Source organism: Perna viridis, chromosome 5, assembly GCF_037379345.1.
Source record: "Perna viridis isolate PV_CMFRI_1.1 ecotype Kerala chromosome 5, ASM3737934v1, whole genome shotgun sequence".
NCBI classification, from domain to species: domain Eukaryota; kingdom Metazoa; phylum Mollusca; class Bivalvia; order Mytilida; family Mytilidae; genus Perna; species Perna viridis.
Window position 1 is genome coordinate 35188838 of NC_142449.1, and position 15334 is coordinate 35204171.

A 15334-nucleotide genomic window follows, 5' to 3' on the forward strand; every position below is an offset into this window, starting at 1 on the left:
GGGTTGGATGCAATAGACCAGAATATTTGTCATTCTCAGTACCAAAGGACAAATGTTCTGGTCTATTGCATCCAACCCATTTAATAATTGTTTCATTACCAAATTTGTCTATAAGATATAATAAAGAATTGAAATGGGGAATATGTCAAAGAGACAACAATTCGACCAGAAATGGGAAATTGACCGCTCCATGTGTACGAATTGGCAGACGAGAGTCACATCTACGTTTTTACACACGAGTTTTTTTGTGTGTAAATTCCAATTCAATGAAGCGCTTAAAAAAGTTCAACCAATCAAAAGGCTTAGATAAAGGTCATTATGGGGTCAGTGCAATAGACTCCTCAAGGAGACTATTGCACCGTGCAATAGTACATCAACAGTGCAATAGATCGCCCTGTCCTGAATAAATTTAGAAAATACAGAAAAATATGTGTATATTTAATAAACAAGATAAAACCTTATAATTAGGTAATAAATTGCGATATAGGCCTAGGCCTGTGATATGAGGTATGCAATACATGACTGTGGGTGTGATATATAAGGTACTTGAAATGGGTTTAGGGATGTGATATACGGTATGTGATATTGGTCTAGGGGTGTGATATACAGAAGGCAATAAAGGTCTAGGGGTGTGATATAGAATGCAACAGGGGCGTAGCTGCCTATACGCAAATACGCAGTTGCGTACTTTCGGAAAAAGTAACAAAAATAAAAACACACATTTTAAAGATGAAATAAAGGTTATTTATCACATATGCATACCATGAACGTAGTATAGGCTCTGAAAAACTGGCTCCAAAATCGTTAAAATTCAGGAGTTTCCCTCAGGGCTTTGCCTTGCCGGACTCAATGGGGGCCTTGGGCGACCCCCCAAGACCCCTTGCCGTAATTTTGCGTACAACTAAAACAGGCCTAGCTACGCCCCTGTGCAACATAGGTCAAGGGATGTGATATAGAATGCAATATAGGTCTAGGGTGTGATATAGGGTATGCGATAAAGGTCTATAGTCGGTGTGGAAGTTTGGATTTTAGGAACATGTACATGTACAAGTGTATGTGTAATGTCGTGTTTCATGTGTCCACTCGCATCCCAATACATTACTTTATTTCACTGGATACCCCTCCTTTTTGATAGTTCAAGACTACCTACTGAATGTGATGAATATGCCACATGACCTCTTTTCATCATTACCGTTGAAACAGAGACATTGTTTATGTCTCTGCTTTGAAATCATAATAATTTAACAATTCAGTTTATTTTCTATTTTAAATACTTCTTTGTTTGCTACATGTATGTATATGTGTGTTTACCATTTTATATTATTTATGTACATGTACATGTAGTAATTTACACATATGTACGCATTGTTTGCAGTTTATGTACAGAAGTAAAACTCTTGGGATCAAGTTAATCACACATGAAATTTTCAAATAAAAAGAGGGGTGCCAACCCCACGCACCCTCCCCTGAAATCTATACGTACTACACAAAAATGTTACATTGCAGCTCCGAAAATTCGTCATTAGAAGCTCCCGACATCTTCATTCAAGGGATCTGATCGAGAGAAATATATTGGCAAATCTCGATTGAGCTTTCCTCCCTGCGAATGTTCAGGTCAATTTGGTTACGTAATTTGGTTGCCGACGATCTCTAAGTCAAGTTCAGTCTATAAATAGATTTGGCAATCGTGAAAAATTCTGTTTTCTAGACTGACGACGACAACTCTTCAAATTTGTAAAGGAGCTGTGAAATATATTTAAAAATAAGTCATAATCATTAAAAAAAAAAGCTATGCGCATGCGTAAAAATTTTGCGACATTGACGTCCTAAAATTAACGGTGTTAACCAATAAATTTCGTGTTACATGGAATGTTTGCACATCTAAACCTATGAACATGATGTTTTCAGGGTCTAATTCTTGATACAAACACATGCTGAAATAGCACAACTTCCATGCAGTGTGAATAATGACAACGAATCCCATTTTATCAAGTACATCTCGAAAATACTCTACTGATATCAAATACTATTAAATCAAAGTTAAGTTAACAAATTAAGTCAAATGTTATATGCCACTGATTTTGGCTTACTTGTCACGAATGTGATACTAGTATGCTCTAAAATCGGGTGACTTCCAGTAGAATGATCTTGGCTCCCTTCATATGATTACTCTTTCATAACTGTGATGATCAAATGTTTCTCAATCAAACTAACTGGTTACTTATGCGGATAGTGTTTTCGTTCCACAAGTTTCTCTCAAATTTTTAGCGACCTTTGGGTCGCCTATGATAATGACCAGGGAACCAGCTTAAACAACTTGCAATGACTATATAGGTCATAAAAAATGATACTACATTAAACGTAAAAGGACTTGCTTCAAATTCAATTTATGTACAAATGATAATTATGTAAGCAATCTGACATTTTGTTAATTCAAGAACATTGGCTATATAACTTTAAAAAAAAAAAGATTGAAATGCCTGGTCTATTTAAAAAAAACATAAAAAATTAAGGTATAGAAGCCTATGGGGCAACAACAATGAATCCTATCTGCCTCATTAATGTATATCTGCCTGCACGGTGTACAAAGGATGGTCAAAATAAATATTAGGACTCAATTGTAATGCTAAAGGAAATTGTACTTAAGTATGAAAATACACAGGATATCATTATAGCAGGAGATTGCAATGCATCTTTCAACATAATGTTTAAAGACACGCGGGATTTGTTGAAATCATGAAAACTTTTGGCAAAAAATAAGCATAGCCTGGATATAGCTGGATCCGCCCTTGCCTCACGTATTTATTTATTTTTTTTTATTCTGCGATCATTGCAGTAAACAAAACTCAAAATCATGGCATATTTTCACTTTCAAAATAATTCTTGATAGTAAGTGCTGTTGGTACATCTTTCCTGACTTTTTTTCTCTTAAACAAATTGATTTGCTAAAAATTATAGCTTGACATACACCATATTTGAGCCTATTTAATACAAGCATGATGGAAACAAGTAAATCTTGGCATCCTATGTCTTACTGAGTAAACATCAATGTCATGTTTTCAGTGGATAGACGTCTACTTAAGTGACTGTAGCTGCATTTTTTTTTTCGATTTCAAAGAAAAGTTATGCATATTTAAATCGGATGCATCATAAATCTATCAACATCTGTCATATCCTAATATAATTATTTCTTTACAACTGATATCATGTAAATCTTGGCAACCTATATCTTGCTTGAGTAAATTTCAATATCTTGTTTCCAGTGGATAGACGTCTAGTTAAGTGACTAAAGTTGCATTTTTTGCGATTTCTAAGAAAATTTATGCACCAGTAATTCGGATGCATTATAAATCTATCGACATCTATTATGTCATAATATATTGTTTTCTTTACATCTGATATCATTATGTAATAACAAGTACTATCTTTAAAAAAAAGATAGCCGAAGCAGTAAAATTTTGTTCTTTTTCACTTCTAAGTTTCTACATTTCTTTCAAGAAAATATCACATGGCACGCAATTTTTAAGGTTCCGATAAAGTTTTTTTCGAACGCAATTCCAAATTTTCGATACAGATTTTTCGAACGCCACTAAGTTATCAGTATTTGGCCAATCGGGAAAAGGAACTGCGATCAGGTGACTTGCGAAGCTATACCGACTGCGTCGGAAAAAAAACCTACAAAAATTGTTCAATCATGGGAAGAAACTAATTGTTACCTCCAACAAATTGCAATATTAGATGTTTAATACGCATGGCAAAAAGTCAACGAACGAAGACAAATTAAAGAAAAGGTTCTGACTGCTACAACCAGGCAACAATAGAGAAAGGTACAAAAACGCTATGTCAGTGAGGTGAAGAAACGCGGCAAACCAGGCTTATTTTCCATTAACCGGTACGAACTAACTTTCTCTAATTGTACTTCCGGTTCGCCTGGTTCGTCGTCTGGGACAAACCACAGGGTACGAACCAGTAATGGTAACACAAATCTGTGGTTCTAGTGGAATGAACCGTATAGTGGAAAGCACCTAAGATAAGAAGAATTATGTAGAACATTTAGCATGAGAATTTGAAAACGAATGTGGCGAAGGAGACATCAAAGCTCTAAACAATATTACAAAGAAATTAAGTGGTAAACATAAACAATCGACCCTCAAATACAACAATCAAGGACAAAGACTAAAATACTACAACACAACTTGAAGAACAACTAGAGAGGTGAGAAGAGCATTTCCATGATGTACTTAATAGGCCATCATCTGTAGATTCACCTGAACTAGAAAATTCTCTTTAATATACATTGAATATTAGAACCAACAACAGAACTAAATGGCCAAAGCTATCTGATGAATGGGTAAGCAGGAGGCTTTGACAACATATCACCAGAGACTAGTTAAGTCCTAGATGATAATACAGTCCATAAACTATTATAACCAATTAATAAAATCTGGCAGGAAGAAAAATAAATTAGATGACTGTCGTATAGATCTCCTTGTATATGTTTCAAAGAATGTGATCATTCGCAATATAACAACTGGAGTGACATCACTTTGCTATCCATCTATAACAAAATGTCGTGCACCATTATCCTAAGTAGGAAGAAAAAACAGTTGGCAAGAACCGAAGAGATGTACAGACAAGCTGCATTCAGGCAAAAAAGACCATGCGTAGACCAAATAGCCACACAGAGAATTATTATTGTAAATACAACAGAATGGCAAACTCCACTATACCTGAAGATGTTGATTTACAGCAACAAAAATTGTGACAGCATTGACCATCAGGATATTCCTTGATAGTATGAAGTTCCACAAAAGATCTTCAAGATGATAAAACTCTTATTCGACCAATTTTCCTGCTAAGTAATACACAGTGCAACTATGACTGAACCGTTGCGTATCCATTTTCTTATGGTAGTTGATTAGGTCGGTAAAACAGTCTTCAAAGATCCCAAAGGCATTGGATCAATCTTCACATCTTGTCTCGAAGACCTGGAGTTTGCTGATATTTTTTCATTATCTAATCGCTTTAAAGATGCACAACATCAGATCAACAAAAACAACAACAAAACTAACAGGTCTTTACATAAACCCGCAGAAACCAAAATACATGAGGCTAATTAAAATTAAGAAGATTGCCTTAAGATCACCGACTCCGTCACTGCAGACGTCCAAAACTTTACCTGCCTGGGAAGTGATGTCAGTAAAAAAACACAGAATATTCCATTACAGCAAGGAAAAAAGAAAGCACTACATGTATTTAACATGCTTGAGGCTGTTTTGAAAAGCCATCCTTTAGAAATGCATTAAGATAAAAATAATATTTAATACCAACGTTAAGGAGGTAGACTTTAGGGTAAGGAGCAAAACTCATTCAAGTCATTGGCACGTTTGTATTCAACATTTTACATCAATGTCATGTAAACATCAAAGTAACTTGGATTGATTTCATTCTGTATCAAATGAAAGCTTGATAGGCTTTCGTGAAATTGAATAAATAATACAAACATATCACTGATTTAAAGAGTTGTGTCTCATACCCCAAGTTTACCTCCTTAAATCTGTTGTCCTTTATGAATCGGTAACCTAAATAGAAACTGCACCATTTTTCAAATCTTCACGAACCTTTAGCAAGCTCTAGACTGAAACCTTCAGGCACACCGAAAAAGTTGTACGCAAAAAGTCACCTTGCGTAGAGGATTCACAAATGATTTCAATACAATTAACAGGACCAGGAAAGATGCAAAACCAACAGAAATTGATATAGGAAAAGATGAAGAGAACTGTAGTCACCTATGTCCGCATGGGATGAAGTGAATTTAGTCAAGTTAAAAAACTTTTTCATCCCCTCGCTAAATGCATGTAGACATAATACAAAATATGTCTGTGGAGTTCATGTGTCTGTCATTTCTTTTGAAATTAAGCGTTATCTTAAGTCAGGGTTTTGAGTCCTTTGCTTCATCGCTGAAATCAAAGAAGAAAACACATTAGGTTGAAAATTTATATTTTACCACTACATAAAATCCTTGGTTAAATCAAGGTGAGTGATCCGGGCTACTTTGAAAATCATGTTTGTTATTTATATATTCTTTTTCATCAAAACAACAAAGCAACAAATCAATCTAGGGTTTAAGAACATTGACCTGAATGCGACTGTTTGACCCGTTTTGGCGACCATTTCGTGCATGGAAATGAGGTGATTGAATACATTTAATGATCATCAGTCTTGCAACGAAAAGAAAAAGTAAAGGAGCAACCATCAGATTTTTATGGGATGAGGATTAAATTTGAAATAAAAAAGTTGGATGACGAAGTGTGATTAAAAATCACCCCCTAAGAAATCAGGTGATTTCTCCCTAAATCTTTGCAATCTATGTTCACGTCCTATCGTCCTTGAGCAAACTTAATGTCATTGTTTTCACTAATTGTGAATGAAAAAAATACACAGCACAGTCCATAGAGCTTCGAGTTCTAGGAACAGTGCTTTTTGGTATTTATGAAAATATGTTTAAGCGTCGGAACTATTCTTCACGAATTCGTTCATTTAATTGTCAACATTTTGACGATATAAATGAGTCTCCAGTTCTGGACAGCAAAAACAACAGTTTCTTTTAAGGAGGTAGACCTAGGGTAAAGGATACAACTCTTATAAATCATTGGAACGTTTTGTGTTCACCATTTAACATCAATATCATGTAAGAATCAAAGTAACTTGGACTGATTTCATTCTGTTTCAATGGAGGGCTTGAAAGGCTTTGGTGAAATTTGATATGATACAAACATATCACTGATTTCAAGAGTTATGTCCCTTACCCTCCGTCTACCTCCTTAAGCAGTTATTTTTCTTCTTAATTCGCCATTTGTAACCAATTTACTTTGACGAAAATTCTCAGGCTTTAATATTTTTACTCTTTTTATTGTTGTTTTGTAGCGCCTTGTTTTGAATATTGATTTTATATTTTTTTTTAAGCTTTGAGGCTTAAGCTTCTCCGTTCTCTGGAAAAAATATCAGTAGTCCTAGAATATTAAAACCAATACATGTATTCGAATTCGTTCATTATTGTATACCAATGGAAACTAATCTTTATTCCCACCCTAAATACTCTTAGTATGTAATATGTCAATACAGTTCATTTATAAATATTTTCTTTCTTCTGGAATAAAAGTGCAACCAGTATAAAATGGGGCTAAAATAAAATGTAAAAAGGCTAAATTCCGATTCACGATAGAACAATAAAAATTGCTGATATTACTAATATAAAGGCAAGAACCATGACAGAAATTAGAAAAACCAAAATTAATATTTTGAAATATTAGCATAAGAAATAACTTTGTCCCCACGTCTTGCCGTAAGTACGCAGACTTTTTTGTATCGCGCTAGACTCCTTACAATTAGGCTTCTGGAACAGGGTTATGTTCCTACAAGATTAGTCATCACTACAGCAGTTTTATGGTCGCCATCGTGAACTCGTGGAAACTTATTTGTTCAATGTGTTATAGTTTTCCTTTCCTCTTTCGTCTACCCTGGACGACTTTTTATAAGCAACGATGGGTGTTTCTAGAAAAGCAAAGGACGCTTACCCTAACGGTGCACCTGGTCCATGCTCTCAGTTTTTCGTGGAGTCCAAGTTGCCTATTTACTTTTGTTACTTTGTATGAACATGTATTATTTTGGGTATTTTGGTTATTTTGTGTTCTATGTTGTGTTAGTCTGTTTTCCATATCTGGTCTTATCCCTGGGTTACATTCTTTTGATTCCCGGTACAATCTTGGTTCCCTAGATTACTCTTCCGTAAGAATCATCTCTGTGATTCTTATTTTTATTTTTTTCATGGGCTTCGGTTAATATTATAACGTTCTAATGAATAATCCGTTTTTGTCGAACCAAATAAGGAGTTCCTTTATCCATTTGTGTCAATTTCTGCGTCAATGAGTTTTTCTTTCAAAATAAGACGGACAAAAAAAAAACGATTTACGTAGTAAAATGACAAAAGGAGGGGATTTTTGACAATGCGCATATTTGTCTCTTTGTCAATAGGTTTATAACACCACAATGATGAATGCTGTGAATGCACCCAATAATATCATAACTCTAAAATCGAAATTAGTGGTCCTTTCTGGGCAGTTAATAACGTGCTTCTTTTACACTATTTCGAATACACCCTACTTGGTTAACGAGAGTAAGATTCTCCGTAGGTTGACATGATCTAAAGCCTTAATGGCATTCTTTTATCGTATATTTAGTGGTCCTGGGCTACGTTCTCTTTTATTTTATTACTAACATTTAATGCTTACGATATAATACAATAAAAACCCATTAAGGGTTCATTGTAGTTAGATTTCGTATTTTTTATAATTTTTGTTACTTCAAATTTTCGGTGATTTGAACAACATTTCGATTAACTTTCCATATCGTTTTGAAAGAATTTGAGTGCAGGTAGAAAGCGTTAGTTAGAAGACACGGTTTCATTCCTTTCCTGTATATCCTCTAGCAGTCCCCAAGACGTTGCATTTTTGTTGCGCAGAGGGGATCTATCTACCGACTTCAATCGTTCGTATCCAAGTTGTGACGTTGTCGTTGACATTTTTGTTTCCACTTTTGAATGTGAGCTAAACTTTCTACGTCTAAGGCATGATGGGAACAAAAAATTCAAAGATGGTTGTCGCTATGGAGCTTTTGTTTCACTCAGCATAATAGATGTACTAAATCAAGATAGGAAAAAATGTGAAAACTGATCGTTACTTGCAATAATTTGGCTAATTGTATTTTTATTAAACGGTTTTATTACAGTGAGATTTTCTTGCGCTTTGGGAAAAAATAAGAGATTTGTTTTTGAAGGAGTCACCTTAAACACCAAACATCTTCAACAAAGGACGATTGCAATTACTTGTAAATAATGGATTGTGTAAAAAAATTAAATATCTATGTAGTGATTTCTATGGCTCTTGTTGTATTGCCGACTGAGGCTGGGAATAGCAGACGTAAGTATTTCACTGTAAAGCTACGAAGTCAATCCATTAGTATTTTATATGTATTTCTATTTATTTTCATTTTTTGAATAACTTCCTGTAGAGGCAATTATTACATTTCAATATTTTTGTACTTAATGGTTAATTAATATGGTTTAAAACATGATAAATGGTTATCAACTGATATGAAACTTGAACACTTAATTAAAAATATCTGTTGTTCCAAAAATTCGTCGAAACCGTACTATGTCTATCTATAGCACCATAAGACACCACAGTTTATTACAGATTTTAATTCTCCCCATTAAAAACAAAAAACAAAACAAACAAAAAAACAAAAAAACAAAAACCCAAAAAACAGAGTAATTATTTCTAGTAAAAAAGATGAACTTGACCCATATGATACCGCAATCAGGGACTTGAGATAACAACCCGGATTAATGGTTAATTAATATGGTTTAAAACATGATAAATGATTATCAACTGATATGAAAACTTGAACACTTAATTAAAATATCTGTTGTTCCAAAAATTCGTCGAAACCGTACTATGTCTATCTATAGCACCATAAGACACCACAGTCTCTTACAGATTTTGATTCTTCCCATTTAAAAAAAAAACAAAACAAACAAAAAAACAAAAACCCAAAAAACAGAGTAATTATTTCTAGTAAACAAGATGAACTTGACCCATATGATACTGCAATCAGGGACTTGAGATAACAACCCCGGATACAATTGTATATTAATAGAACTTTTGAAATAGATACAACAATAATAGCATATATTTCAAATATAAAAGATCACGTTAACTGGTTTATCATTTGATTTTTTCCCTGCGCAATGGATATATTCGCTTATCTCCAAGACCTCGGTCGCACTCGGCAGTAAACCCCAACTATTTACGCAAATTAGTATAATATCGCAGATTTATAATATTCGCTTCCTGTATAGCAGAACTTAGCTTGCTGAATGATATAATATTTAATCAGTTTGGTCTAAGATTGAAGTTTTTGTTTCCTTTTTTTCAGATTTTGTAACTGAAAATTGTGGTCACGTGGTAGGACCAGACTATGGCGCTTACTTGGAATTCGATAGAGAGGCTACTATGGTAAAGGGGGACATTAGTATACCGTACCATTTAAAAGGTCAAGAGTTCGAATGCATTATCGTCGTTCGGGGGATGCCATCTACCGGAGAGAAGCGATTTATGTCGATCCATATGAGATCTTTCCATCTAAGAGACCAAGCAATACAAAGACCTCAAAACCAGGTTGATAAATGCGGGAAAGCTTATATGATAATCTATAATGGTATGGACAGAACTGCTCAGGAGAAATATGTATTTTGTGGCGCTGACGCTGTTGTCCAAAACTTAGAATGGGAAGGAGAATATATGACATTCTACTTTTATGTAGATTATAGAAACCCCGATTTTTCAACGCCGAACCCTCTAGTTTCGCCAAACCCCGCCCTAACAACAGCAGCAGCACAGACAACTACACCGGACCCATTTCCATATCCTACAGTCTATTTCAAGATGGATATTTCTTCGTTTGATTACGGTAGTTTTGTTACTATAGATATCCGGAAACCGCGAAATCTTTCTGTCAAAATAGTTTTGGATATTTCATTTCATCGTGTTACTTGTGTGACAAATTGTACGCATTTATTAAGTACTTCTCTGTCTAAGAATCAGGCAAAATGTGTATAAGGTGTGGCACATGGTTATAAAAAACGAAGAGATCTTTTTGCATTGTTCAAGTATTTATGCCTCATAACCTCCAGAAATAAGCACTGTTTGTAAGGTTTGTCTTATAAATGTGTTGATAGGTCATATTTAGTTGAAATGCACTGTTAAGTAATATTCTCACACTTTTTTCTCTATATAAGCAATCTAAAAATATCTACGCCACAGATGCTTTAGGATAAAATTAAATAGTTTCTCAGTTATCTAGATGTATTGAATATATTTGAGACAAAAAAAAAAGACCAAATTTAGAATTATGATGTGCAAATCATTGCCTGATTCTTACACAGAATGGTACTTGATTGTTACCGTTTGAATCAATTTCATTTCTACTATCGACAATTTCTATTTTTTTACCTTTCGCACACGTTGCATGTTGCAAAAGTCAGCATTTCAGTTAAAACAATTGTTGCGCTTTACGATATTAGAAAATTTAAGACCCATTAAACAATTTTCATTTTGGTAAATGCTTGCTTTCTGTCGCCTATTAAATGTAAAAAAAGAACAACTGTCGACATTACGAATGAGATTTGCTATGTAACGCTTTGTTCAATGTACATATCAGAAGTTTATGCTGCCCCAACCTCGCTTTGACATACTACTTAATAAATTATAATCAATCGACGATCCATCAGATTTCATAGCGAATGTAAGGGACCTAAATGGTTACTTTTTTTTCGGTAACACATGTGTTCTGATTTTATATGCGATGACTAAGGCTTATTTTTCTTTACCGATTTTTGCTCTCAGGTATAGTCATATTGCTAGTAGTCATGTATAGTAAGTATATGCGGATGTAATTGGTGCTATACACTTAGCAAAGAATAATACAACTGGTTATATAAAATAGCACTTTGTTCTATACTTGTATTATATATTTTTTAACTCACCAGGGGACTTAATCATAAAGGCCAATAACCTATTACATACCACTTTCATTATACATCAAAGTTTCTCGGTTGCGACGGAAATTCAATAAATAATTTCATTTCCCTCCTTTGGTCGTTATGAGATTTTCATTTGAAGTTATAATGATTACATTTTTAATGATATCTACCAAAAGTGCAATAAGTATTGTATTTTTTTCTGACGATTTTATGTTTTAAACTAATGATCGGCTTACAGACGCCTCCAGTTTGACGCAACTCAAGTACTCTAAGGCCACCGGCCTTTATCAAGTCTGACATTAACCGAGAGCTCAAATATTGTAATTGAAAACCGTTAGGAAAGTCTGTCTTTACAAATTATATAAAGAATAACAATGACGAGTGCGAACAACTGAATTATGGCTGGTCTACCATTTCGGTGCCCCGTGTAGGTCCGGGTGTCAAAAGAATAGGCTGCAGCAGCGCTATGCTTGTCGTAAAAGGCGCCTAAATAGTGCTGAAAACCCTAGCCGGGGACTAGGACGCTCTGCCCACAGAGCAACTAGGTTGTGTGCCCCAGGTGGTGGAATGGGGTACCTCTGGCGCGTCACATGCTGGGGTTGTCAGACTATAATACGTAAAACCTGACCGCAAACCATAGTGGTGCACCGTGTTGGGAAAGATGCCACGTTCCTCGCACGTTAAAGAACCCTACAGTGGTATTCTTCCGGAGTAGGAAGCATAGGGCTGCGCCTCAGGAGGCTAAATTGCCTGACTATCCACCTCTCCCTATTTCCAGTGGCAATCAAATTGGTCGACCCTATTATCTTTGTGTCCCATCCCATTTTTCATTTCATCATCATTCATGTTCATTTTGTCATCCACTTCATGTTCATCGCCTGAATATAGCTGAAATATTGCTGCTCAGGCGTTAAACCCCAACAATCAATCAATCAATCTACCATTTCGGCTACACTGAAAAAAACAATTTTCATGGAAAGCGAGAAATATCTCGATTTGTGATTCAAAGACTATATACCCAAGCTTTGGACATGTTTTAATCGATAGATTTTTTTTCAGAATGTAACGAAACCGTTGACGGTGTCGTTCTCAAATGCAACGACAGCAGACGATGTCTCGACGACTCCTTGAAATGTGATTTCTGGTTTTCTCAGAACTGTCCGTCTGAAGTGTATCCACGTGATAAAACTGACGTCAGCAGACAACCACCCGCAAACTGCTTCAGTAAGTCAAAGTTGACATTACTGTGTCCATTATCGTATACTAACGATTGTTTATATTTTATATTTTGACTATAAGGCACGGACTTGAATGTTACATGCTGAGCAAATGCCCTCTACAAATACATTTTGTATTTCTTTTATTTGCTATATTTGCTTATACCCCAACTATTTCGTTTAATTTGGTATATATGTCCCTCCTTTGACTCCCAAAAGTATAAACATACGACTCAATGTGCAGTGAAAAAAATTAATTTGTGACTTTTCAGAGAGAGACACTGCATTTTTAAGAAATTTTATGAATTAATCTTAGTAGAGTTGTAATGTTTTTGACAGGTAAATTCAAGAAGTCCATAATTTGTTCTTAGAAAAGCAGTACATTGCTTTTTTCTATTTTTTGCTTGTAGAAAAACCGACCACAACTACGACAACCACGACGTTAGCTCCGCCTCCGTGGAAGCCTAATCTGACCCCTTTGTATGCTGCAGTTGGTGCTATTTTGGGTATACTGCTGTTACTGTGGTGTTGCTGGAAACCTGCTTACCTCCCTTGGCGACTTGGTAGATGTCGCAACTATCCATGTTGGGTTAGGTGTGGTAACCTTTGTCCTTGTTTGAGATGCAGAGCGTGTTTCCCCGGTACGTGAAACATAAGTTTAAAAAGGGGGCAAAGGAAGAAGACGGATATTCTTTCTTAGATTGGGAAGACAGTTTACACACCTCGTACCAACGTTTCTCATTAAATATTAGTTTTTCTCCCATAATTAAGGCTTTTATGTATCCGTAAATTGATCATGATAAGTCAAGAAATTCGCCCCAAAACCTCGTCGTTAAGACATTATGATGTTGGTACCTATTTTAGCTTATTGTACTTATTATTTGGTTTTCTGTTTTCTGAACTTAATATTACAAGGTTACAATTGTTCCAATATTTCCTTTTCAGGTCCCTCAACTTTGAGTCCCACCGGAGCTGCTGCTTGGAAAGATCAACGTGGGTCACTCATTTCACGCGAATTTTCTGATCTTTCGCCTTTGGGACCAGGACCGTTCTCGATAAAATCCGGACAGGTTGCACCCCTTCCATATGGTGGCGGAGGCATTCCGAATGGTGGGCCCCATACGCCAAGTTCTATCGAATACCGTTTATCAGGGCCATTCGATCGAAATCCTCGGATGGTTTCGAAAAATGTTGGAGGGAACGAACCACATAATCCTCAAATAGATTTAGATGCAGCTAATTTATCAAACATGTGGATGAAAATGCTCTCTGGAGAAGGAGGACATTTGAGAGAAGTGCGATGAAGTGAATAATGCGAGGTTGCTCAAACCAAATGAGAAGGTGTGTAGGTTTAAAAAAAAATACAAACACTGTCTGCTTTTGAAGAAATTGAAGAAACATTATTTAAAATTTAGTGGTAGGGTATTCTGTATGACTGTGTTTGCAATTAATTTTCATCATATAATACTCCTAAAATATTCATCATGACAACATCCGAGAAGTTTATTATGTAATAGTTTTGCCTCTAAAGGAAAGTTTTTGCATCAAAAATAGATCACACATTTTTATAATGATTGTATATACTGAGAATATAATTACTGACAGCGAATTTTATAATCATTTCAAGGAACTTTGGCTCAAGCTGCCATTGAGTTATTATTTTTAATTGTTCTAAAGCAATGATATCTTGTAAGAGAGCTATTGAATTCGGGTGAAAATCGAGCTTGAAATAATTAATGCGGATTAATAGTTGTGCAAATAATTGCAGTTTATTGAATTCGCTTAACATGGGAAATGAAAAAAATTGGTTTATCCTAGTATATCTGTTCTGAAATTTATCATTTTCATTAGAAAATTGCATGCTTTATTAAGTGCAAGGCTCCCTCGAGAATTCAACGACCAGTACAATGTTTCTCGTTTATAATCAATTGGAGCTTCTCAGCCATTTCCTTACTGTAACGAGAAAGACTGAGTAGTTCCGGTTGGATGAGGGAAACACAATTTCAGTACTTTGTCGTTGTAGAAGTAGATTGGTAACAAAGAAAATAGTGTGAAAAAATAATATTCTTCCGACATTATTTATATTTATATATAATTATGTTGACATTTGAATAAAGACATATGAAACGTTCTAAGGTACTGTTTGAACATATTCAAAATAATGTAATTATGAAACCTTCTTAGTAGGCCAACTTATAACTTATTCCATAAGAAAAAAATACGTGGAATTTATGGAACATGAAGTGGTAACCCGGCGCGTGATGGTGAAAAAGGGGTAGCAAAATGTTAAAAATAACCTAACTCGAAACTTACATTTTGGATTTTGCTGAAAATTAAACTTGTCTTGTGCAGTTAAAAAAAAAAAAGCATTGATCCTTTCTCCGGGCCGTACAGATGAGCGGACGAACGGACACGTAACTTGTGTATATTATTTTGGGAGGGAGGGGGTATCATATAATACCTCGCCACTTTTTGTGGCCGGGTCTAAAACGGGATGTCTTGAATTAACCGAAAA

At 35.2% G+C, this 15334-nt stretch overlaps 1 protein-coding gene across 1 annotated transcript; it reads left to right on the plus strand.

Annotated features, from left to right (window-relative positions):
* Positions 1-8418: 8418 nt before the first annotated feature.
* On the plus strand, positions 8419-14950 carry LOC148617229 (uncharacterized). The gene is made up of 5 exons (XM_088584737.1): positions 8419-8978; positions 9997-10530; positions 12662-12826; positions 13230-13460; positions 13765-14950. Exons 1-5 carry the CDS (start codon positions 8894-8896, stop codon positions 14121-14123), a joined length of 1374 nt encoding a protein of 457 aa, XP_088440863.1. The 5' UTR covers positions 8419-8893; the 3' UTR covers positions 14124-14950.
* Positions 14951-15334: the final 384 nt, after the last annotated feature.

Bases quoted from the DNA above. Each gene is read 5' to 3' on its own strand.
- LOC148617229 (XM_088584737.1), top strand. From the start codon at position 8,894: ATGGATTGTGTAAAAAAATTAAATATCTATGTAGTGATTTCTATGGCT. The intron at 12,827-13,229 runs GTAAGTCAAAGT...TTTTGCTTGTAG, and splicing joins ACCACCCGCAAACTGCTTCA to AAAAACCGACCACAACTACG. The intron at 13,461-13,764 runs GTACGTGAAACA...TTTCCTTTTCAG, and splicing joins ATGCAGAGCGTGTTTCCCCG to GTCCCTCAACTTTGAGTCCC.